At 39.6% G+C, this 24,883-nt stretch overlaps 3 protein-coding genes across 11 annotated transcripts in view; 2 read left to right on the forward strand and 1 right to left on the reverse strand.

Moving 5' to 3' along the window:
• The first annotated feature begins 859 nt into the window (after positions 1 to 859).
• Positions 860 to 15,465, forward strand: RAB9A (RAB9A, member RAS oncogene family). 7 transcript variants are annotated; one of them, XM_058822907.1, is made up of 3 exons: positions 860 to 1,010; positions 4,378 to 4,465; positions 9,129 to 15,464. In XM_058822907.1, the coding sequence occupies exon 3, from the start codon at positions 9,165 to 9,167 to the stop codon at positions 9,768 to 9,770; it is 606 nt and encodes a 201-aa protein (XP_058678890.1). In that variant the 5' UTR covers positions 860 to 1,010; positions 4,378 to 4,465; positions 9,129 to 9,164; the 3' UTR covers positions 9,771 to 15,464. The 7 variants fall into 7 exon arrangements, with proteins under 7 accessions (XP_058678890.1, XP_058678908.1, XP_058678923.1 ...); XM_058822917.1 differs by lacking the exon at positions 860 to 1,010 and adding an exon at positions 1,052 to 1,523; XM_058822910.1 differs by lacking the exon at positions 860 to 1,010 and adding an exon at positions 1,605 to 1,755.
• Positions 13,795 to 19,548, reverse strand: TRAPPC2 (trafficking protein particle complex subunit 2). 2 transcript variants are annotated; one of them, XM_058822958.1, is made up of 5 exons: positions 19,501 to 19,548; positions 18,583 to 18,693; positions 16,805 to 16,953; positions 16,000 to 16,081; positions 13,795 to 15,187 (listed from the first exon to the last, which is right to left on the reverse strand). In XM_058822958.1, the coding sequence occupies exons 2-5, from the start codon at positions 18,673 to 18,675 to the stop codon at positions 15,089 to 15,091; spliced, it is 423 nt and encodes a 140-aa protein (XP_058678941.1). In that variant the 5' UTR covers positions 18,676 to 18,693; positions 19,501 to 19,548; the 3' UTR covers positions 13,795 to 15,088. The 2 variants fall into 2 exon arrangements, with proteins under 2 accessions (XP_058678941.1, XP_058678950.1); XM_058822967.1 differs by lacking the exon at positions 19,501 to 19,548 and adding an exon at positions 19,174 to 19,409.
• Positions 19,549 to 19,759: 211 nt separating this feature from the next.
• Positions 19,760 to 24,883, forward strand: part of OFD1 (OFD1 centriole and centriolar satellite protein) — a 29,446-nt gene continuing 24,322 nt past the window's right edge. For both annotated transcript variants that reach the window (XM_058822812.1, XM_058822818.1), the window contains exons 1-6: positions 19,760 to 19,895; positions 21,752 to 21,952; positions 22,707 to 22,775; positions 22,861 to 22,888; positions 23,658 to 23,765; positions 24,467 to 24,603. In XM_058822812.1, the coding sequence (XP_058678795.1) occupies positions 19,800 to 19,895; positions 21,752 to 21,952; positions 22,707 to 22,775; positions 22,861 to 22,888; positions 23,658 to 23,765; positions 24,467 to 24,603 (639 nt within the window). In that variant the 5' untranslated portion in view covers positions 19,760 to 19,799. The remainder of the gene's footprint in view (positions 19,896 to 21,751; positions 21,953 to 22,706; positions 22,776 to 22,860; positions 22,889 to 23,657; positions 23,766 to 24,466; positions 24,604 to 24,883) is intronic.

Raw genomic sequence — 24,883 nt, forward strand, 5'->3', positions numbered from 1 at the left:
TTTGATGTTACTGAGATCTTGTTTTCCATTCCTTGGGCCGTGTTGCTGTCTGATCCAAAACAAGACAACTCTACAAGTGGCAATTCCAGTCTGGTTGCATTTGCCTTATGATCAGAAGCATGTGATGACTGCTTGAGCAAATGAGTGCACTTATGCCTGTCATCACCTATTCCTCCTGATGGTGTGGGAACCTCTTTAATTTTTTTTTTTTTGTATTAATTATGCTTTGCCCTCGTGAGGAGATTGTAAGAGCACAGAAAAGACTTATCACTGTCTCGTTTAGCTTTTCTCCCTGTGATATTGTTTTAACAGTCAGGTTGGTGTTTTTCTGAATTATTACAGGAAAAAGAGTGTCTGGCTACTTTTTTAAAATAGCGTGCTTTGTATTTTGATTAATTCCTTCACTGATACCTTAAATGTTTCTACTTGTAAAGTGAAGCTGCCTTACAATTGTGAGTTTGCGCACCTGGGGCCCTTAGTGTGGAGCACAGTGAGACTACTGCCTTTAATAAATAACTCTGACCGGCAGATACTTTATAAAGGCATTTTCGGACTTAACAGTGCAGGGCATTCTAGAGCAAGTAGAAGTTATCATTTCCACGGGAACGCTCTCAGACGGCGCACGGTAGTGATCGGTGGGAGATGGCTTCAGTGAGCCTTTCCGGCCCTGGTTGGGCTGTGGGCACAGTTTTTCCCGCTGCCGGCTGTCCCGTTGTTCCCGCTGTCCCCATTCCCGCACCATCCCGCAGCTCCGGCCGGAGCGACTCCTCCCGTTCCCGTCGGGGCGTGGCCCTGCCCGGTGGGCGGGCCCTGCTCACGTGGTGCCGGTCCCGCCCCCGGCCTGGCCGCCATGTTCGTTCCTTCCGCAGCGCCCGGTGGCGGTGGCGCAGCCGGGGACCGGGACCGGCGGGAGGAGCGGCGGCAATTCCCTTCCCGCGGGCAGGGATCGGCTTCCCCAGCGCGCTCGGGAGCGGCGGCAGTTCCCTTCCCGCGGCCTGGAGCCGAGTCAGGTTGTGTTATTTTCCTTTCCCTTGTTGGCGCGTTCCCCGCCGCTGCCCGGGATCCCAGGCGCGCTCCCCGGTGTTCCCTGGCGGCAGCGGGAGGGCAGCCCCGGCCGGGCCCGCGGTGGGAGGGCGCCCCGGGCGCTCCCCAGAGCCGGTGCGGGTGGCGGGGAATGTGGCGTGATCCGGCATCCCGTGACTCCGGGGCAGGCGGCGGCTCCTTTGGGAAGCGGCTCCAGCTGGCCTGTGGCCGGTCACCGACCCCGGAGCGCTTCCTCCCGTCTGAGAGACGTCGCTGATCTGTCAGGCTGAAACTCGGCTTCGTACCTGTGTGCTCAGCACGGTTCGGACTGGGAACAGAAGAAGTATTGAAGCTCCTTTTATCTTCTTTTCCTCGCTGCTGTGGGCTTGGAGCGGGCAGCCCAGGGAGGTGATGGAGTCACCGTCCCTGGAGGTGTTTGAGGAAAGGCTGGACGTGGCACTCAGTCCGCGGGCTGCTTCGCAGGGAGTGTTCGGCCATAGGTTGGTCTCGGTGATCGCAGAGGTCTTTTCCAACCCAATGGAGTCTGTGTGGAGAGCGGCCGCCTGCCCAGCGCGCCCTTGGGTTTCACTTCTTCTTTGAAGCAGTGGCTCGGCTCAGCCGCTCTGCGGGGCCGGGGGATTCCCGGTGGCGGCAGGTGCCTCTGCGGGATCAGGTGTGGGCAGGGGCGGCTGAGGGAGTTCCCGGTGGCGGCAGGTGGCTCTGCGGGTTCAGGTGTGTGCACGGGTGGCCGGGGCAGTTCCAGGTGTGGGCGGGAATGGCCGGGACAGTTCCGGTGTGGGCAGGTGGCTCTGCGGGCCCCGGTGTGGGCAGGGATAGGGATGGGCCAGGGCTGGGAATCGCCCACGTCTGCGTGGTTATTGGGCTGCTCTCGGTATAAGTAAATCCGTGTTACAGGTAACTTGTTCAAAACAATTTAGTGGCTAACAGGATAGTGCAAGAGAAATAGTTTTAAAAACCTCCATTAGTGCCTTCATAGCAAGGTTACCTATAACTAGATCCATGGAGAGCATTTAAGTTTTATTAACTTGGGTGGGAAGCTAATAAAAGTTAAGTGGGAAGTTAAGTAGAGAACGTCTTGGCTAAGTTTTGTTCAGGAACTGAAATGCTTGTCTGCAGATAGCCCTCATGCAGCCTCCCATCCCTACATGTTGTTTTCCTTCTTGTCCATAATAATTTACAGCTACACTAAATAAGCATGTGGGTTTTATTTGTCTTTACTTTCAACATGTTGTGCAACACTGAAGTTGTCAGTGCTAGCTTTTTTTAGAGCAAGGGTGGCTATGTGTGACTGGGTTTTTTTCGGGGTTTTTTTTTTTGTTTGTTTATTCAAAGTGTTTTTCCATTACTCTTAGTAGCTTTGAAGGTAACAAGCTGTAATGGCAGACTGGAGGGAGAGCACACATTCCCAAAATAAATCCAAAACATTTTTTTCTTAGCACTTTTATTTTCAGGGAAACCTAATCAAAGGATGATACAGCTCTATCTGTGTTTCATACCAGCTTCAAATTTATAATGAACAGTTACTTTACTCTGTCTCCATTCAGGTTGTATGGAGCTGTCTTTGCTGTCTTAATCTTAGTAAAGCCTTTTCCATAAAGTTAAAAAGAGACAGTGGGTATTAAAAAAAACCAAAATAAAACAAACAAAAAAACCCCCAACAAACCAAAACACCTGCTCTAGCAGTTCTTGTTTCATTGTTTTACTTTTGAGTGCTCAAACACCATCAGTTTCCTTAAATTGAAAATATGTGTAAGAAAAGAATTGCAGAGGGTCAAATAAGATATTTAGATTTCAAGCTTTGTTTTATTTTGTGTCAATTTGGTAATAAATTATGGGACACAGATCTTCCAGCTCCTTAGGTTTGGAATTTTACATAAATGTTTCACAATGGATAAAAACTTCCCAGCAAAAAGACTTGTAAGAAGTCCTTAGCGTTTGTTGTTTATTTTATTTTTTAATAGTGTTCGTTCTCCCCTGTGTTTTGTTTTTGTTTTCCTTCTGAGCAGACAGGTGTGTTGGCCTGGTACAGTGTAACCCACTTAATGCCTTAGGGATGGGCTTTTGTCACAAGAGCTACACTGGGAGGAATATGAATGTACAAGGTAGCCTTGAACCAATAGAGGCTGCTATTACTAAGATTCCCTGAAGGAAAAGGGAAACTAATGCAAGGGAGAAGGATAAGCACATTTGGGCAGAAATAATTGCTGGATAAGTTTTTGAAAGAGTGGAAGCAGTAATAGAGAAGTAGGTTGCAAGGAGAATGTCAAATAGCCCTGGCATTGTTAGCAGTGTTGGACCAGGAGCAGCAGCACTGAAGGGTGTTTTGAAGTTGGCTGAAAGTAATAGAATATTTAAGATGGAACATATTTAACTGTGAACTGCTGAGAAATGTCAACTGATTAAATTGGAATAAATAAGTTTGCTCATTTTACTTGAATTTGGGGAATGAGGTTGGAGGTGAAGGTTAGGCTTATGCAAGATTAAACTGGGAGAGATTTTGCTAATTGACTTTGTGTCTAGCTAGAAGTTAGAATAAATGAAGAGATTCTGGCAGTAGGTGCTGAAATGATTTAATGATCCAAGGGTTATGTGAACTTCAGGATTCCTTCCTTTGGCCACTGGGTCTTTCATAGTCCTGGGTCATGCCAGGCAACTGTTTGAACTAGAATCCTGAGCTTCAAAGGAGTCAAAACCTTACAAAGAAACCCCCAAATAAAACCTTTTTTGATATCTGAATGAGTGGCAGTAGCTGAATGACAGTTCATTTTGGGTTGGGTTCATATAAGAAATTACAAGTAAATTCTAGTGATTTTTGTGGTGTTAGACCACGACTGCTTAGAACAAGAGGCAATTTCAGATAGTCTGTGTTTTCTTTTGGATAGATGTTTAATAATTTGCTGACAAGTTATCTTCATAGTGCAGTGGTGAAATCAGAGATACAGGAAGGAAGACTGGTGAGGAGATGAGGACTTTGGTCGGGCTGGCTCTGAGGCAGCTGACGAGTGGCTGTCAGCAAAGGGGAGTTCCTGATCCACGGCTCTTACGTCAATGCCCCGTGGAGGGGAGGGTCGGGTTGGAGGCTGATTAATGTCTCTGCTTGTAGCACATTCGAAAGTACAAAGCCTCTGGCCTCTTGCCTTCATATCTGGTTGTTTTCCTTTGAATTGAGAAAGTCTTTCAAAGTCAAACATGTCTGTGGCCTCTTATGCACTAAAAAAGTATTCTTCTGCCACTTAATTGACCAGGGTATAAACCACTACCTCCCAAATCAAAGAACAAGGATTGACTAAGGGGAGAAAAGTGAGAAAACATGATTCTGTCCTTTCTTTTCAGATTTTTGGAAACTTGCAGATCTGCTATAGGCAACAAGTTTTACCACTGTAGTGATTGAGGGCTGAGAAATGTAAATCTTCCACAAACAGTAAGTGTTGAAAACTATGTAGTTTTGGATTCTGCCCTTTCTGCTGCTACTCTTGTAGTTCTTGGGACTTCTTTTCAGACCTTTCACAGAGAAGCAATTAATGTCATTCTTTGATGGGCTGCTTTAACTAACAAACTATGTTTTCTATGCTAGTCTGGCTATTATTGTCAAATGCTTTGTTTCTGTGAAAAAACCCAACTACTAATGAGGGAGGGAGTTTACATTTCCACTGAAAGGCAAGTGTTTTGTCAGTCAAAATGCTTGCAGTGGTGTGCCTTTTTAAACTTCTAATCTGATACCAGTGGCTTAACAAAATATGGTGGCTTAGTAAAAAAAATAAAATTGTGAATAAGCTTCAAAACTGAAACAGATGTGCTTATATGTGTAAATTTGAGGATAGGAAGTTGTGAAACATGGTCAGTATTATGCTCATAGAACTGCTAATTCTGCTTGTCCATAACTTAAGTGTCTTTTTCTTAAGTCAAAGATGGCCCTTTTTGGCTGATGGCACATTAGGTTGTAAGTAAACATGATTACTTACATGATGGGAACAAACTTGAGTCTATTTTATATTTAACAGCATTAGTTAAAGGACAGTGTACCACATATCCTCAAGAAAACCTTTAGGTTTAGTCTTGGTTTTGTATAGTAGGTGATTCATCAAGTGAAAACTGAATGACAGTGATAACCGAAACAAATTTTCTTGCCTATTTCCAAGTTAGAAAGTAAATACAAGTGGAAAAGCAATTGTCTGGAAATTAGAAGTGTCCCTTACATCTGTTTCTTCAAAAATGCTGAGGCAGTTCAGTGGTGGTGTTACAATAGATCCAGGGTTTGGTGCCCTATTAAAAACGGGGAGATTTCAGTTGCTATGTGTTTTTTTGTTTGGATTTTTAATGGTGTGCTGCAGAGGCTGGTATTATGGGAAAAATAAACTAAATAGGTCCAATTGCCTTGGTTTGCTTAATAGTTTACATGGGGTTTGCAGCTTGCTGACATTACAGAGGCGGTGCAGTTACTGTGTTGGCCAGCACTGCTTTTCCATAGAACTTGGGTTCAGCATTTGTCTTCAGCCCTCAGTACACTGGTGTGAGTGGGTCCTCCTTAATCTATGAAATTATTTTTATAGTAAAAAAAGGACAAATTCTTAGACTTGGGTTCACATGTTGCTACAATAGTTTTCCAGACCAAGAGTCTTGCTTTTCTTTGAGTGCTGCCTCAGTACCTATAAGAGAGGTATTTGTACTCAAAGACAGATATTAAGCTGGAAGTAACACAATCTAGATGGATAGACTGGACAAGGCAGTGGTATTTTGTTAACCTTTGCAGGACTGCATTTTGTAATGCAAACTGATTTTTCTGAGGTTGCTTAGCTGTTTGTCTTTTGTTGTGACAGCAAATATTTGGACTGATAGTGGAAATATTTGACTTGCAATTCATTTTACTGTTTAAAAGGGACATCCTTAAAGGCAAAAATTAATTTACTGTTTTGTGTTATGGTATATGATCATATCATAAATTACATTTAGTAGAAAATGTTCCCTGCTTTTAACAGAAATATTGAAGTCAGTGATTAAGCACTGTAATCCTTTTTAGTTAGGGGAAGCAATTCAGAAATGGTTATCAAAATGAACCAGAGTGAGGCTGCTTTTTATTTGCTCTGATTTTTTTTGAATATTGACATGATTGAAGAAGATGAGGAAGATTATTGTTCTTACAGGCCCTTTGTCTACTAGGTTGAGATTACTTTTACATTGACTAATTGTTAAGAAATAACTATAACAAACAGTTACATCTAATTCTATACTGTTTTGTGATTCCTAATGCTGGGTAAAACAATCAGATGCACATTAGGAATTAAGCTTTTGTTTTGTTTTCAGATGATGAATGATGATTTAAACTGAAAAATTGACATAGTAAATTTTCAGAAACATCATATTGTATGTTAACCAACTCTTCCAAAACCACTGTCAAAATGCACATTATACAGATAAATTGTATAATAGGAGAAATAATATTAATTCTTGTAGTGTTTTAAGTATTTTATCATTGTATTTATTTATTGGAGTGTTAAGGCTTCATAACTTTAGAAAAAACAATTTAAAAAATTGAGTTTTTTAAAAATCTTAACTTATTTAAAATCACAACTAGAAAATAAATGCAGCAGTTTACTGTTTTGAAAAATACAGCTGATTCAGCAGATACTCTGAATCGCTTTATCAGTTGTGTCTGCAGATGAGTCCCTTATACAATAATAAAACTGTAAATGTATCAAGTCTTACATGCTTTCAAACAAAAATACTTATTAATACTTTCAAACATGCTTCTTTGGTGCTTCAGATACAGCTTGTGAGCATCTATTTAAATTATTCAATGTATATTCCATTATTTTGGATTAAAAACTTTACAGAAACTTAATTGCAGCCTAGCATGGCAGCTGTGGAAACTGAATGTACTGAAAAGCAACATTGCTTACAACATCACTGAAGACTCTTTCTGTAGCTTTTGTGTGAAAGGACCAGTTTGGTCCACTTTTAATAGTTTGTGGTTGGTCTGTAATTGTCTGCCCAGTAAAACTAATTTTATGGTCATCAGTCTCTTAGACCTCACTGGAATGGCCCACATAGCTGAAATTGTGCAAATTAACTTTGCAGGTTCTAGATGCACAAAGCAGTAGATACTGTTAACACCTTGCTTATGTGTATTTTGTTTAAAATGTGGCTTTGTGGACAATTTCATGATGATAACTGCCATTGATAGAAATGCAGATGCTAAAGAACAATGCAGAGTGCTTAGCACCAGTCAGAACTGCCTAAGCCAGTTATTTGTGCACGTTGTGTCATCCGCGGAACTTCCGATTTCTGCAGGACTGGAAAAATAAATTATAACTTGTTCCCTGCACTGGTGGAAAGAACAGGAGAACATTCAGTACCCTCTGTGCCCATGAAAGCATTATTTATTAAGAAGCAGCTCCTATCTATTGATGTAGAAACTGGAGATATAAATAAATACACTAGATCATTTTCAGAGTTAAGAGTTTAGCGTCTCTTAACTGCAGTTCTTACACAAGTAGTCCAGTGACTCTAATGAGGCTTTTTGCATGCACTAAAATGTATCTGTTCATAACCTGAGCCCTAGCCATTATTCTGTAGCTCTCTGAAGGGTAAGTGAACTATCTTATTGTAGCTTCTAATAAGTTTTATTATCATACAAACCTGTACAGAATTAAGATTTTATAAACGTTGTTAATTATGCGGTATGAATGAATTAAATTACTTGCTCTGAAAAACATTTTAATGGAAGCAGTCACTTCCTTGTATTTTGACTTTTTTTTGTGTGTTGAGGCTTCAAACTACCCCTTTTGTCTTACTGTAGATTGTGTCTAGCAAGTAAATATTCAAAGATGGAAAGTCACTGATAAAAAAAATTCCTGAAATTTCTTGCTCCTACTGTAGGCCTTGATTGTAAGGCAGCACAGAGTCATATGACTCTCACACCAGCTTGTATCAGGTTCTAATTCTACAGCCACACTGTGGGTGATGTATATGCCAGTAATGCTAATTACAACTAGCAAGACCACATTCCTTCCTTCAAAGAAAGAGAGGGACTAGGCAACTTATGACCCATTTCCATTTTAAATAGATGCTATTTTCAGAAAAGCCTGGTAGGCTATCAGGTAGGTTTAGGAACGCAGTTCTCATACAGAAACTTCAGTTTGGGCTTGACAAAATGAAACTTTACCCCCAAGCAATTAAAACACCATGTTACAGTATTAGATGACAGTACAGTTGTGAGGGCAAAGGTTGGGTACAAAGCACTAATAAGCAAACTACTTTAGTGCTAAAGGATTTTTTTTTTTAATTTCTTTTTAAGTCTAACAGTTAAAAAGCTTTCTTTGTCACTAATTTGCCGTCCCCATGCTGGCTGCCAGACTATTCACTGGCACTTCCAGAATTTCTGACAGTTTTACTATGGGAAGTTGACACCTCCTTACTGAACTGTCATTGTAGGCTTGGGCTTGGTATGTGGCATTTTGAGTATCGTTGAAGTAGTGACAGCTGACTTTCTTTTGTGCAAGTTTTAATAGTTTTCCATTCATCAGTGCTGTTCTGCAAAGAGTAAACTATAAACTATTGAATGCTCATCTAAATAAAATGACAGCATTTGCATTAGTTTCATAGATAACTGTGTTTCTAGTGCTTTGGTTTAAAAAGTAACTTCGGTGATAAAATACAGCACTGATGTGACTAGTTAAAGGCACATGCTCTATAAAATTCTCTGCTTTTTTCCATGAACCTTTTCCAGTGAACATAAATTAATTATAGCACTTGTTGAATGTGATGTGATACCCCTTCAGTACAAAGGAGGAGTGGTTTGAAGGATTTGGGGGTTTAAAATAGTTCTAAGTGACAGACCAGTAATTTATGCAGCATACTGCTGAGATGCAGACTGCAGTGTGTGGAAAAGACACCTCTTTAATTTGATATTCTTGAGTGGGTACTCTTACTGACGTATAACTGCAGTTCACCTGTTTAGTGGAGTCTTGGTTTTGTTCATGAGACTTAATGTTGGTGGAATTTAAAACACATTCTAGATATTTATGTGTGCAAAATTTGGTGCTCACAACTGTTTTCCTTTCTAATGATTTCCTTAATCTTTACAGGTCTAGGAAAAGAGGAGGATCTTTTCCCCTAACAAAATGGCAACAAAATCATCACTCCTTAAAGTAATACTGCTGGGAGATGGTGGAGTTGGGAAGAGTTCCCTCATGAACAGATATGTCACCAACAAGTTCGACGCGCAGCTGTTTCACACCATAGGTGTGGAATTCCTAAATAAAGAGCTGGAGGTGGATGGACACTTTGTTACCATGCAGATATGGGACACGGCAGGTCAGGAACGCTTCAGGAGCTTGCGGACTCCTTTCTATAGAGGTTCTGACTGTTGCCTGCTAACCTTCAGCGTGGATGACTCTCAAAGCTTCCAAAACTTAAGTAACTGGAAGAAAGAATTCATTTATTATGCAGATGTGAAGGAGCCTGAAAGTTTTCCATTTGTGATACTGGGTAACAAAGTTGATATCGATGAAAGGCAAGTATCTACAGAGGAAGCCCAAGACTGGTGCAGGAATAATGGCAACTATCCCTATTTTGAAACCAGTGCAAAAGATGCCACTAATGTTGCAGCAGCCTTTGAAGAAGCTGTTAGAAGAGTTCTAGCCTCTGAAGATAGATCAGATCACTTTATTCAAACAGATACGGTAAACCTTCATCGGAAACCGAAGCCCAGCTCATCTTGTTGTTGACTTAAATTTCTTTTTGCCAAATTACTGTTGACTAGCTTGCTCTGTAAAGGAATGGGGAAGGTGTAGTAGATAGAATAACAAATGGATTTCACTCTAATATTAAAATTGTAATATTTTGCTGCTTTCATGGGGGAGAAAAAGAAAAATCTCCATTCATGAGTGACCCGTTATTGAATTAGTGATGCTTTCTGTTTAGGAAGACATCAAGGAAAAAATAATATAAGAATATAATTTGCCAACGTTATTCAAATGATAAATATTTGAATATAATTAAAACTTGAAAGTTCTAGAAGCACTACTTTGGAGAAGCTGTTCTGGAATTCAGGCACAAAGATACTTTTGTATGTGTATATTTTTATGAAATTGGCATTCCACTTTTGCTTCATTAGATGTCAGTTTCTTAACAATGCTAGATATTAAACTTCAGTCTCACTACATTCCTTTTGCTGTGAGTGGTACTTCATCTCTAATCTGGTTATTATAAGTTAATATAAATTACATCCAGGTCTTCTAATTGCCTAATGTTACTGTAATTTGTGTAAGTTTGTAAGTAGGAATTAAATTTCCTACGTATTTAATGTCCATTTTCTCCCATATATTAATCTGATGCTGCACTAATTTCTCCAGTGGTTTAATGGAAAATACCGATCATTTTTTAAATTAATGTGTGTCCTTGCCTTAAGTCCATTCTGGCATGTTTCTGATCAATAAGGTGAAAAATCTGAGTAACTGAAATATAACCATTTTTTGAAAAAGAAATGCTTTATTCAGTCAGCTTTAATAGCACTTGAAAGGATCCACATTGTGACAGTTTTTTAGGAAAACTTCTGTACAGCCTTAGAAGTTCCAAACTTCTTGTTTGTTACCCTGAGCTATGAATGTGTTTACCTGTAATATCTGCACTGTGATATTAAGGAATGGCAATACGTAGAGAACTCAGGAAGCTCTTGACTTACAGTAGATTTGATAGCTTTCAGTCCTAATACAGGTATATAACTATAGATAGTGTTTGAGCTGAATTTGATCATTATTAAAATTGCTATTTTAGGATATGGACTTGTACCTTTAAGAGATAATATCTTTTATATTACTGAATTAATTTCATAATTATGAACTGTATTTGTTGGACAGTATTTTGCTGTCAGGCAGACAAAACTTGCAGGTGTTTTTGAGGCTTTCAGCTGCAGTTTAAGTGGTAGAATACTTGTATGAGAAATGGTTATTGGCTCTCAGAGTAACCACTGTCCTTGCAGTAGCAAAATTGCTAGTGCAGTAGCAATTGCTTCCATCTGTAATTGACTGCTAACAGGCACACATGTGCACATGGTCTGAGAGGAAGTCTGATGCTGCAGGACAGGCCATGTTATTGATTAAACAACTGCTTTCTGTACAGAAACTTTTTTGTTTCAATGGAAAAGCATTTCTTGAAGAGTACATTACCAGCAAGCACTTTATCTTAAAAGTATCTGCTCAATCTGTACCAGGTGTAATTATTTGGAAGTAAAGCTTGCAAAAACAAATCCTTGTTGCTCTTAGTACACTTTTCTGAATGTATTTATTCTTGCTTGACCTGTCCAGGACAACTTTAGTCTGCAGATCTGCTACTCCTGCTTAAAACTTCCATCTTTTTATCTTTTGTACATTCCTAAGTCTGATTCATCATTGCAGTCCTGCATCTACACCAACAGAACTGTGTTTTAAAGTTCAGTCCCTGAGCAGTTAAATATAGGTTGAACTGCTACTTATGTTTAATTTCTAGTCAGTGAATGAAAAGATCTGTGAAGAAAATCTTAGCTAAATCCCTCTTAATCTTAGGATGAGAGAGGAAAAAGCTTCAGAAATTAAGATTGCTTGTGTTAGGGGCTACGAAGCTAGTGATATGAAATTGTTGTAAAAGCACTACCTTACTACTTAAAGCTTCCTTTAACATTCATTTTAGCAGAGATTAAGGTTGAAATAAAACAGGAACTGAAGATACTGTGACTAGAGTACTATAGATACCATTCAAGTAAGATTGCTAAAAGGGAAAAATGAAGGATGAGAACCACTGTCATCTTTCTTCTGTGCAGGCATCTGTGTTTCCCCATCTGTCCCCTTTCTATTTCACATCATGGTTACCAAGCCTCCATCTCAGAAGTAGGTTTAATAAAGTTAAAACATAATCCCATAGACGTGTATTACTCATGCCCTGGGAGCTGCTGTATCACAACTGCACACTCATCACAGAAGTGGCCAGTAAAGATAAACAGGTGTGGACATGCTTAGTAAATAAGACAGTATAGGAATTGGGCCAGGAATTGGTCTCAGAGGGAAACTACTTAGTGTCTACAGAATCCAAAATCTTTTGACAAGCACATATAGGTGACAGGTAGAAAATCATAATGCTTAATAATAAACATTAATTTCTGTACTTTGTAAAAGCTAGGTTTCATTCCAGATGGATGTAAGGTAGGCATTTGTGGCTTATGTTTCAATTCACTGATTTGTTTCAAGAGCTGACACACCTCAAATATTACAGTGTCCTGTTAGCAGTATGTGGAGCTCTGTAGATTGACAGAGCATACTGTGTAACATGTATGCAAAGTTCCAGGTGTCCTTTAAAATGAGGAAAAAGAACTATTGTGGGTTGCTGGGACTGCTGGAAGATGTGCTTGTTAGAAAGCAGAATGGCAGGGGGCAGAAGCAGCCACCTGGGGACAGCTGGCAGCTTCTATCACAACAAGCTGTATCAATGCTTACATAAGCTGCTTTAACAGCTGCCCCATACCTCATTTCTTCATTTAAGTCACCTGACAGGTTACCTAAACAGTAATAGAACCTTGTAGAAAGTGGAGTCTGAGTTGCATTTCCAGCCTGGATTTACTAAGGTTGCTTCATGTTAGCTTGTGCTAATGTTCTCATCTCCTTATGCTTGATTTTTGAATGACTTAGGTTAATTCTAATTCCTTTAACTCATAAACTTTTTATTGCCTTTATTGCATAATGCAGATTATCTCTGTTTTCTTGTACTGCAACAGACTTTATTTTGAATTCTTATTTTTAAGCTCCTGAGAGGGGGTAGGAACATAATCCTTGCAAAGGAGGTGTCTTTTCACTGAGAAACTGTTCTCTGAAGCATGCTGGAACTGCAGCCGTCAGGCCTAGAGCAGATTTGTGACTTTAGCTGACGACAAGATAATTTTCACCCATCACTTCAGCTAGTGGTCTTTCAGCTGACTGAGAAGAGTCACAAACTAAAACATAAACAAGTGTTTGTCCATGTACAGAGAACTTGGAGCTACCTCACCAAGGCCTTCAGGGTTCTGTCACAAGACAATGCCCCTGAACCACAAACTCTAGGACAAAGGTGATGAGTTAGGACATAATTCTTCCATTCCTGTGGCCAGTAACAGTCTGTTTTCATAAAGCCTTGGTGGACCTGAGTCTGCATTTCCCACCTAGAATTCCTATATTCCCAGGAAAGAGGGAAAGATGTACGGGAGGCATAAGAACAGGCACCATTTGGCTAATTGCCCTCAGAAATCAGGCAAGAAAGAAAATGCTTTCATTTTTCTTAATGTCCTACTGCAGCAACAAATGCAATTATAAAAATGTAGCTTCTAGAAGTGGTAGAAACTGTTAGCACAAATCCTTCATATTTGCCAAGCCTTTTCTTCCTGCTAAGTATGTGATTATTTAACTAAAGTACTTCCTCAGTGAATCTTAACTGTTAGTATTTTTCCAGATATCATGCTACAGGGGAGGAGGCAGAAAATAACTGCAGCTCAGTGTCTCCTTATCACATGATCAAGAATGCTTTACCTCAAGTGTGTTTGTTATTTCCATGTATACAGAAAAAAAAAAGATTTATATAAAATTACGTGACATTATCAAAGTGCTGTACAATGCAGTTTATATGCAAAAACATTGCAAAGACAGGTATTCCCATCTTCACTGGCCACCCCACCAGGTACTGTTACTGTGGTTATCTAGTTTTCTTCTAAATCACTTCAAGTATACTCAACAGGCATCCATTCTACAACATTTCATGTTTTATTTAAGGTAAATATGTTCTTTTTTCTCATGGAACATTTTACAGTGACAACTTAGCAGTAAGTGCAGAAGTGATGACTGACTATACACTTAGAGCACATACAGATGTGGTCCCCTTAATTATACAGACTATGCAAAATACTTCTTAGAATAGCATGCCACTTCCTTTGGAAATTACTTTTCAGACTTTTTTGAAAAAAAAAGTACAAGATAGCTTATGCAGATTTGCTGCAAAAAGAAAGAGAATACTTAAGATTGTAAACCTAAGCAAAGTATTCGGTACATATATGCCAAATGATCTTTTTAAAAATTACTGGTTTGGAATGATGTCAAGTTTTGCAAAATGGTTCCTAAAACATTTTACAATGGAATAGGAGCCAGACAGGTCAAATCATGCCTTTCTTAAAACCTCAAAAAATATAGTTTCATGGTGCAAAGATCCTCCTCTAAATTTATTTACAAAAAGAAAGTTTCAGCAGTTGAAGAAATAATGGGAAAAAACCAGTGGGTTTAAACATTTCATTTGGGTTTTTTCCATGTGTGAATTAGAATTAATGTCAGGGCAGATCTGGCTCTTCTGGTCTATTTCATTCATTAATGCAACATTGCAGCTAAATGTGTATTGCACTAAATACATGGAAAGTTTGAAATGAGAGACTTTTAAACTCTCGGAGTTTTCCTCAAAATTTCTTGATATACTGGAGACAGCTTTTTGATTTTCTATTTTTTATTGAGTACTTTATATACATACAATTACAGATCAATAAATAAAAGCTTGATTTACTACTAGAGTGTAATCTTAGTCTGGTTAGTCTGCAGAGTGAGCTCTCTACTGAAAGAATACAACTAGGAAAGTTTATTATAAAATTAAGCACTTAAACCAAACAGTCAAGAGTTCCCTTTTGCTCACATTAAACCAGGTGACTAGTGACATCTTTTGCATTTAGGTCTCATTTCCTCCCACCCTGAGTCAGAGGCTTACACTTTGCATATGCATTAACACATAATGTCTCAGTTTCTTCTTTTGTACCTCTGCAGCCTCTGACAGTTTTAAACTTTATTTTCATATCACATAAAAGGAAACTTCTTGAGATACACCTTTTTTTAACCAGAGAAGCTTGGCTGTTCTTATCTAGATCAGCAAAAGAAAAAGCTGCTTCAGCATCCAATTAGTCAGTCTTCAGAAGATGAGTATAAAACATGCAGGGGACTAACCAGATGAAGTACAGTTCAAACAATCAGGAAAGTAGGGAAAAAGCACTCACTCAGGAGATTGGTTTATTTATTCAGCTTAAAAGGTGTTTCTTCCCAAGGAACTGGACTTTCCTTTCAAAGGCAGTGGACCGAATAGGAGTATTGAGTTCATAAAATGGATTCATTGCAAACTGGGGAAAGAAAAGCACAGTAAGCACAATGCCCAGCCCTGAAAAATGTCACTTCAGGTGACATCTACCACTAGCTTTGAGCCTACTTAGTGTCACTAACAGCACAGACCTCCTAAACAGTCCTTGCTTTCCAGGCTCTCGCATTCTCTCCATACATGTGCAGAGCCATCCCATAGCACCAGTCCCTCAGAACAAACCCATCACACTGGTGGAAATGAGGATCATTTGAGTGCCTGTAGGAGGCTGAGATGGTGATGCTTCCCATGACTGTTTGCCATGACCCTGTGCAGTGGAAGTACCACCAGGACTTGGGAACAAGGGCTATGTGTTCTGAGAGCAAAGCTACCGGGCTCTGTGGAAGAGTGCTTTCATTATCATCATTAGTGATACCATACTACCACAAAATGCATCACAAGAAGCTGCCCCACAAGTTCTCTGTTGCCCAGGCCAGGTTGGATGGGGCTTTAACCAATCTGGTCTAGTGGAAGGTGTCCCTGCCCATGGCAAGGAAGTTGTAGATGGTTTCTGAGGTCCCTTCCTACCCAAAACATTCTAACCTATTCTACAAAAAAAAAATCACTGGACTAAAGTGAAGAAGTCTGAAAGAGCACAGTTTATAACAATTTCAAAAAACCTATTCTGTTTAATGGAAAATACAGCTTTTGTGTCACACATTACCAGCTCTGGCTGAAGTGGGCTGCACAGGTGCTTATATAGGCCCCCAAGAGAAAAAGTGCTAATACAGCTGTGCCTGAGCACAAACAGCAGAACACACAAGTAGTGCAGCAAGACCACAAAAAATTATTTCTTACCTTTATATACAACTCATATACATCAGTAAAGAAGTTCTTGATTCCATCTTCTTGCCTTACATCATGAAGCATTATAAATCTCATATGTACAGTAATTAAGGAGAATAAAACTTTTACAAAGATAAGAGACATTATCCTGAGATAAGCATTTACACCTAATTCAACATATACCTCAAATGTTTAGCTGTACATGAAATAGCAGTGACTCATAGGAGGAAGCATTTAAAAAAGTAATTGAAGCAATAAAATTTGGAAAGCATTACCTTTATATTTTAACATCCCCCTATTTGAAAATAATCACCTCTCTGATCTGAAGTGCATCTCCCTGCACTTCAGCCATGTACCCCTAAAGTTAAAATGTCACTCAATGTTACTTGCTATGTGAAACAAATGTTTCTCAATAAACAGTTCCAGGACTACCTGTACACAGTATCAAGCCCCAGCACTGCATTTCCACCCCTGGAGTGACTGACACCAAGCATGTTCACTGTCACTTCTCCTCTCCAGCACAGTCAAAGGGGTGGGAACAGAGATCATACATACAAGCTTGCTTAGAGCCTCTCATACCTCTTTACTACATGTACCACATTTCATTATGCTATTTTGGCTCCTACAAAGGTAAAAATCCACTTTTCCAACTGTTCCCAGCTGCTGTGCCTCCCAATATAGTTCTTCCTGAAGCTGATGACTCTAACAATAATGGTGAATAGCCAGAGAAATCTGTTCCAAACTCACTTTAACTAACTTACCTCTTTCTGGGGAAAGGGTTTTCTTACATAAATATAAGGAAAGAGAATAGGGAAGGATATGTCCAGCTGTGACAAAAGCAGAAACAAACCATTCATTAAACTTGTCCACAGTCTTCAAGTACATGTTGTTAGAAAGCCACATGTTCTCATCTACGAGGTCGAGAGCAGCATGGGCAATGAACTGGTTGAGGTGTCGATGATCATCCTGGTACATTTCCAGAACACAGCAGAGCAGGAATTCAGTGAAAGGAATGAAATGCAAACAATCATTTGCTCCAGTTGCTACAGAACCAATGTTCAAGTTACAGAATGTTACATTTACCCTGCTTTTTTGTTACATGTGCCATCCTGTAATTAAATGAAACTAGCATATGTTTTCATGATATTTGGTTTCAAGGGAGAAAAAAGGTTGTAATAAAAAGATATCACAAACCCAGTCCTGAGAGCAACAAAATCAGTAAAGCCTGTATTATGTCTCAGGAACAAACTCAAGCATGAATTCTTTTGTTTACTGATGGGCAAACTCCCACTGCCAACTTATTCCACAATATAGGCCCTCATATGTCTTTTTCTCTTCTTTCCAGACATCTGTTTTTGTGATATTTACATAGCACACATAAAATGTAGCATTTTCTGGACTGTAACATTTCAGTCAAATTTGGCAGAAATTGACCCATAGGTTACAATGTGTAAGAACTGGGGGACAGATGCAGAAAACATAAATACAGAGGGCAGGTATGCTGGTAAAATAATCTAAAGATTCTGTTTTTCTCATTTGTTTACCTAAACCCAGGATTGTTTTATTGGGTTTGGGGTCTTCCTTTTTCTGCAACTAGTATTAAATATGTGCCTGCAGATGTAAACTGCATCCCTTCCTGTAATAAACATGAGACCACAGTGTTTGGCCTGTGTACTTTGTAGGCAATCTAGAACACCAGAGGACACCTGCCAAGAAGAGATACAGGATAAAACCACACTGGAAGCTTTTATCAGACTGGAAGAATAAGCAGTTTTGTACTGTTTCTCAAAGTAACAGGATGCTGTTACTGCCACTCTCACCTCTCAGGTTTTCCCTGCAATCAGCTTTTACACATCCTCACACAAAGTCTAGTCTGAGTAGCCTTATTTATGATCTTTTATGGGACATTAATTCAAAATACAGATGATGCCATAAAATCAGTGACATCATATACTTCCATTTATGGATACACTCTCAGATACACACACTTTTATTCTGAAATCTATTTTTTCTTTGATGTAATGCCACTTACAGATAGATTTGTTCTTTTCCCACTGGAAACAATACTTATTGAGTAGTATTGCATTTATCACATTTTCAAAGTCTTTATTTATCAATATGAGTTTTTAGCCTTCCTTAACTGAAAGCAAATATGACTAATGAAGATGATTAAAAAATTAGGTATTTTATAGCATAAAGAATAAAGGAGTGACTAGAGCTTTCAAATTTTTCTTACTTTATCTTATTACTGTAATATAAATGTCTTAAAAAGTAAGTGGCATTAAACAATGAACAGCTATTATAAAACCTCTGCACACTAAGAGAAATTACGAAAGCAAAACTAAGATATATATTCTATAACATACAGCAGGGAATATATAAGAAAACTGTGTTTCGTGAAGAACTAGCATAATCTGGCAAAGATTTTTTAAGAGACTTGAGAACTTGAGTTCTACTCCCTATGGCAAAATTTCTGTTTAATATAAACCCCAGAAAACAATAGATACTTATTTAACAACAATGCTGGTCATGCTTCTAATACACTGTAAAAATATAAAAGAATCACAGGAGTGTCATAGGGGGAAAAAAACACACCTTTGACTCTACTTTTCCAGGAGGCAGAAATTCCATTTCAAATATGGGATTATCATGGTGACCAACTATCACGAAGTAGAAACTTCCAGACATTCTTCAAAACAATGCTCCCTACAAGAAGACAAAAATGCTGATAGGTCTATATACAAACTCTCAATCCATGTAGAAGAGCTCCTAAAAGTCAGCCAATGTGCTCCCATCCATATTTACCAGAGGCTAAAGAGAGATAAACATTTAAGTATGCACATCAAGAGGATGGAGCCGAGCTCTTCTTGGTGCAGCCACCCACCAGGATGAGAAACAAGGGGCAGAAACTGATTCCCGGGAAGTTCCACCTGGACACGAGGAACAACTTATTGCTGTGCGTGTGCCTGAGCACTGGAACAGCCTGTCCAGAACGCCTGGAGTTATTCTAAAACCGTCTGGACCCAATTCTGTGCCCTGTGCTCCAGACCGGCCCTGTTTGAGCAGGCTGAGCCAGATGCCCGTGCTCCCTCCCAAGCTGACAGATTCTGGGGGAGCCGGAGAATATCCTTGGGAGGGGACCTGGAAGTGAACCCAGGTACCTAAACGGACTCCTGCCCTGCTCACCGATGATTTACCCCCGGGAGCCCCCGGTCACAGCGATCCCAGGCCACAGCACCCGGCTCCAAGCAGCCTCCTCGCCTGTCCCTCCCGGGCCCTGCTCACAGGCAGCAGAAGGGGAAGGGCGGCAGGCGGGCGGCGCCTCCTCCCCGGGACAATTCCACGGCTCCATCCCCGGGCCCTCCAGAGGTGCCCGGAAAGGCCGACCCGTCCCGCCGCCCCCCGGGGGAAGGCCCGGACCCCGCGGGGCTGCCGTCCCCAGGGGAGCAGCGGCACACGGGGTGAGGGAGAAGAGCCCCAGCCCGCAGGGTCCGGCCCGGGCCCGCCGCCTACCCTGCGCCGCGGCCCGTCCGCCCGCCCGCGGCCCCGGAAGCGCCGCGCTGCTCCCGCCCCATCCGGCGCCACCGTGACGCCTCAGCGGCCGCCGCACCGCGCCCGAGCGGCCCTGCCCTGCCCGGCCCCGCTGCCCGGCCCCGCTCCCGGCCCCGGCGCCCTCCCGTGGGTAGCGGGCGGCTGCCCGGGAAAGCCCGAGCGGGCCGAGGGGAGGCGGCGAGAGCGCTCGGCGTCTCGCTGGCTGTGGGTCTCGCTGCGAGTCAGTAGTGGCCCTTTTTGTTTCGGTGTTGTAGGGCACGATGGCATCTGTTGAAAGGGAAACACTGTCCCAGGAGGAGCTCCGGAAAAGGCTGTATCAGACTTTTAAGAGCCGAGGCGTGCTGGACACACTTAAGGTGTGCTTTGTTTTCAGCAGGTGCTGCCCGTGGTCCTCTGTGCTGCTTTAAGACAGCCCTAAAAGCCGTGCCGAGTACAAGCGTCTCGCTCTCTCCACCAAGTATTGTTTTGCCACAACTTAATTATTATTTGGGGAGGTGTGGGGTGTGTTGTGTTTGGGGGTTTTCCCCCCATTTGCGAGGTTCTCCCTGAACAGAATGGCCTTTCATTATGCCTTGGCCTCGGAGTGTTTTTCCGAGGAAGGTTAAAAGCCTAATTTAAGTCTTTGGAAATACCCATACTTGAAAAAAGAAATCAGGCACGGGAGAGAACAATAAATTAGAATATAAAATAGGAAAGAATCTCTCAGGTTACAGGGTGTGTTTTTTACCTATGATAATTAAGCATGTTATGTGAATAATACAGGACGTGCTTATTACCTATGATAATTAAGTATGCTATATGAATAGTATTTCTAAAATACTACAATCCTGTTTTAAAACTATTTGAACTGTTTTGTCCTTGTGTGCTTGTTCAGGAGAATGTATAGGGAAAAAATCAAGATCAATATTTCAAAAATATGATTGATAATCCAATAGCAAAGAATTTGCTGTTCAGGACAGTTTGTTTCTGCATTACTGACTTCCATACCAAGCTTGCAATGCTTGAACCATTTCTTGCTCAACTTAACTAATATTCTATCAGATTACTTCATGTTTAAGTTCAATTTTTTGCTTTAACTTGTCTAGAAGGTTATTTCTGCCTTCCTTTTCTGTACTAGGGATAAGGATTTAGCCCTGTGCTTTCCACCTTCATTTTGCCACAAGATGTATAAGAGATTGCTGTTCCTGGTTGTTTTTGAGACAACATTATGTCTGTTAAAGTTGATTGAGACTGAACAAGTTCAGAAATTAATATGGGAAAGAGTTTTTGTAGTTGAGTTTGAAAGTTGGATTCAGGGATCCTTTCCAACTCAGAATATTCTGTAGTTCTGTAATTTTGTTGTCAGCCCAATTTCTCTTGAAAACCATGCTAAAATATCAGGCTGGTCTGATGATCCAGCTTTGTTCAGTTGTGGTAATTATTTTGTCACATTTTTGGTAACACACTGCCTCTTTATTCAGTTGTGTCACTGTTGCATACCTGCTTTTGAAAGTTTAAAACACTATTTGTGCCATTATTTTTTCTTATAAACAATTTGTATAAACAATTTGAATAACTGTATAATGAAAATAATTCTTTCTTCCTTTCATGGAAGGGAGATCTGATTTTAGGTTACTTTTTCCCTTCTATTTAACTTACAGAATACAAATAAATAATTTTAAAATGCCATTTAGTTATTATTAGTGCCTGTAGGTATCTTTGGTTAGTACTCTTTTGCTTCCCTACAAAGTAATTTATTTATATTAAATACATTGAACTTTTTTGTTTATTTTGCCATCTACTTTTGTGATGGCATGAGCAGCTTCTTGGAATGAGACTCAAAAGAGGACCAGTGAGGGTTCCAAGAACACCTGAGATGGAGGCCACATCAGGAAGGCTTTATTTAAGCCAAAGGGAAGGAAAACAGGAAAGCAGAGATCTGAAAATGATGATACAAGAGTGGGAATATGTGAGCTCTTGACTGGGAACTTCTTTTTAGTCCTATGTTTGGTACATTTTGAGGGAAAGTCAGAGTTCATTGTATCCACCATTAGAGGGTTTTGAAGAAGGGCAGGGTGTTCATAGTGCACTTCCAGATTTTCCCAAAATTAGTCTGCCCTCTTCTGTTTGTAGGTTGTATAAGTAAAATGAGGCTCCCTGTGGATTTTGAGAAATTTAAACTCTCATTGAATCAGATGTAAACTGATAATACAATGGTTTGTTTCTGTATTAGACACACCTCCGAAACCAGCTAATCCATGAACTAATGCACCCGATTCTGAGTGGAGAGCTTCAGCCACAGATGGTTCCAAGTGAAGACAGTTCACTTTTGATCACTGCTTCCAACAGTTTGGTGGCAGATCATCTAGAGAGATGTGGCTACGAGTATTCACTTTCTGTTTTCTTTCCAGAAAGTGGATTAGAGAAGAGCAAGGTAAGTTCAATATTTTGCCTATTCCATGATATCTAGGAGCTTTGTTCTCTGGAGGTTGTCATATTCTAACAATTGAAAAGATCATTTTTTGTGATAGGAAATAAAAATATTTTTAAAACTTCTGATCATCTCCACAAAACATTCTGTCATTCAGAGTAATTTTCATGAATACTTAGAACTGGCAGTAAGCTAGTGGTGCTGTTCTGGCTGTGTGGCAGAGCACTGGGGAACTGAACCTGATAAAAGTGTGTTTGGCCATTCAATTCCCTGAAAATGTGGTTCCTGGTCATTTCAAGCTGTTCTAACTACAAAGTGTGGCTGACAAGTGCAGTCCTTGCCTTGCCTTTGCTTCTCTGCAAGTGTGTGATAGAGTGAAGTTGTTTCTAAATGAAAATTAGTTTTTTGACCTGGTGACTAGTTAATTATTATTTGGGTTAGTGAGCTCATCTGATTTGGATGATAAATCAAGAAAACAGACAAGGAAAGTAGCGAGCACATGTTGACAGAGGGGAGAGAACAAAACTCTCTTTTCACAGCTTCAGCTGATGATGAAGCTACATGCTGGCTGCTGTACGTCTGAAGTAGTGAAGATAAGTAAATGTAAAGCAGCAGGCCTCTGAAAATTATTTTACAGGAGGTAAATAGATAATTAACAAATGGAAAACATTTACAACTATGAAATAGTGCCATTTGCTTACTTGAAATTATTTTAAATTTGTTAACCTTTTCCAACTGATGTTTATTTTCCCCAAAGCTGTGGACTGTGCAAGATCTCCTCCAATTAATGAGGATCAATCCAGAATCCAGTCTTTACAAATCACTGGTAAAGTTATTTTGATTTTGAAAATAAGCTTAAATTACAGTGGTGATGAAAATAGACTGGCTAAAACTTTTTTTCTTTCTTACAGACTTCAGGAACTCGGAAGGAAAATAAAGGTACAAAATATTTGCATGCAGTGCAGACAGAGATAATTGTGTTAGCTTAATTTTTATTAAGATGTAAGCAGTAAAAAGACAGATTTCTTAAATGTGTGTTGGTATGCAGTAATTTGTATTTAGTTGGATTTTGAAACTTGCAGTACACCAGGATGATTAATGTTATATTTCAGGATTATCCAACTCATATTTGTGGATTAACTGTTGACATTTACTTATAAAATACATGATTTGTACATTAGAAATATGAGAAAAATCTGTAATCAGGTATTACATATAATGCTCTTTGGAGGCTTTTCATACTAACTTTGGAAAACTCAGGTTTTGGGTTGTCTTTATAACACTGTATTAGCCTGCAGAATATACTTCAAAAACTAGTTACAGATTTAATTGATTTTCCATCGCATTATATAAGAACTAATTCTTATATGGCATAACAAAACCTAGCTATGCTGTATAACCTAAAGGAGCTTGATCTTGAAAACCCCCTGTTGCCTAAAGGCCTCATAATTAAGTACTAATAATCTTCACTCTCAGCTGACCTGGAAATCAAGAGACATCGATGGGAGGAAAAGTTGCAAAGGACAGCTTTTTCTGACTGAGATGGACTGGATTATGTTTATAATAAAAACATAATTGTTCACTAGTATTGATTTTTACTGAAATAGTTGTTCTTTCTGTAAATCAAATAGGTTTTCTTGTACATTGAAAATTGCTTTGTTAATTACAAATCTGATTTACTAATTACTAATCTATTGGATCTTGCTAGGTTTCCTTATGCAGATTTTAATTGGACTTACTGAACATCATCTTAACAGGGAAACTCACAGCACAGAAACTCAGACCACCTCAGTGCCTCCTTACAGAGAGTCTCTTGGTGAGTGCAAACAGGTCTCCCCAGATATTTTCATACTGGTATGTGGTATGGCTTTATATATATATTGCATGAATGGTATTACTTTGTTATTTACTCAATGCAACCTAAAGTTGCAATGAGTAAAGGTCATGTCTGTTACTAGAGCATGGGATTTCTAAAATTTCTTAAAATAAGGCAAAGTCAGAATAGGATTTTTTTAAATATCACTCTTGTGTTTCCTTAGGCATTTAGCTAAGACCTATGACAAATGGACTGGAAATGTTATGTGTTGGAATATGTTCTGGAGAACAGAATTGTAAATGTGTACCCTCTTTCTGTGAGCAAGTTAGGCATAGATTGGGAGTTCTTGAATGTATAATATGCATGCTCTTATTAATATATTAATACAAAACAGCTAAAGGTTGCACAATTAATATATAATACAAAAAAGCTACAAGTTGCATACAAAAGGAAATTCTTGTCCACCCGTGGTAAAGAAGATGAATGACTATGTAATACCACAAATAGTGCCTAAACAGCCTATATAAATAAAGCAGATAAATGGCATTTCTGTGCTGCCTCTGCTTTTGTACAGAGTGTTTCTAGGATAGTGCTGCTTGAATAAGCTGAGGAATGTCCTGCAGAGTGAGGTTCCTGCAGTCTTGGTAAGGTAACTGCAGTGAATGCTTTTAAATTATGATGGATGTGTTGCTTTTTTATAGCTGAGAAGCTTCAGCTGATTGATGAACAGTTTGCAGACTCCTATCCTCAGCATCAGAAATATGAATCTTTCAAAGTAAAACTTAATGAATATAGAAAAGAAATAGAGAAGCAGCTTCAAGAAGAAATGCATCAAAAGGTATAACTCTGGTTTATGAATTTGAGGGAGACATTTGTTAATTTTTACTTTACACATTGCAAACTTTTCATACTTAAGGCAAATTGAAAAAATCTAATACAACAAGCACAGAAGGCTAAATTAATACAATATCTGTTGTTAATTTGATGATATAACATATATATTTTTCATCCCTCTTTTTTGTTAAATGTGCACAGAATGTAAAGCTTTGTATTCTGATGTTAATTTGTAACATAACATTTACTTACTCTGGTTTTCTTAATTTGGTAAATTTTATCTG

Source organism: Ammospiza caudacuta, chromosome 2 (assembly GCF_027887145.1).
Source record: "Ammospiza caudacuta isolate bAmmCau1 chromosome 2, bAmmCau1.pri, whole genome shotgun sequence".
Taxonomy (NCBI): Eukaryota; Metazoa; Chordata; class Aves; order Passeriformes; family Passerellidae; genus Ammospiza; species Ammospiza caudacuta.

What these genes read in the sequence shown, in the direction of transcription:
- TRAPPC2 (XM_058822958.1), bottom strand. Translation starts at nt 18,675, where the DNA reads ATGTCTGGAAGTTTCTACTTCGTGATAGTTGGTCACCATGATAATCCC. An exon ending in CTGGAAAAGTAGAGTCAAAG is followed by an intron (nt 16,954 to 18,582) that starts GTGTGTTTTTTT and finishes GAAATGTACCAG; the next exon opens with GATGATCATCGACACCTCAA. An exon ending in TATATGAGTTGTATATAAAG is followed by an intron (nt 15,188 to 15,999) that starts GTAAGAAATAAT and finishes TTCTTTCCCCAG; the next exon opens with TTTGCAATGAATCCATTTTA.
- RAB9A (XM_058822907.1), top strand. Translation starts at nt 9,165, where the DNA reads ATGGCAACAAAATCATCACTCCTTAAAGTAATACTGCTGGGAGATGGT.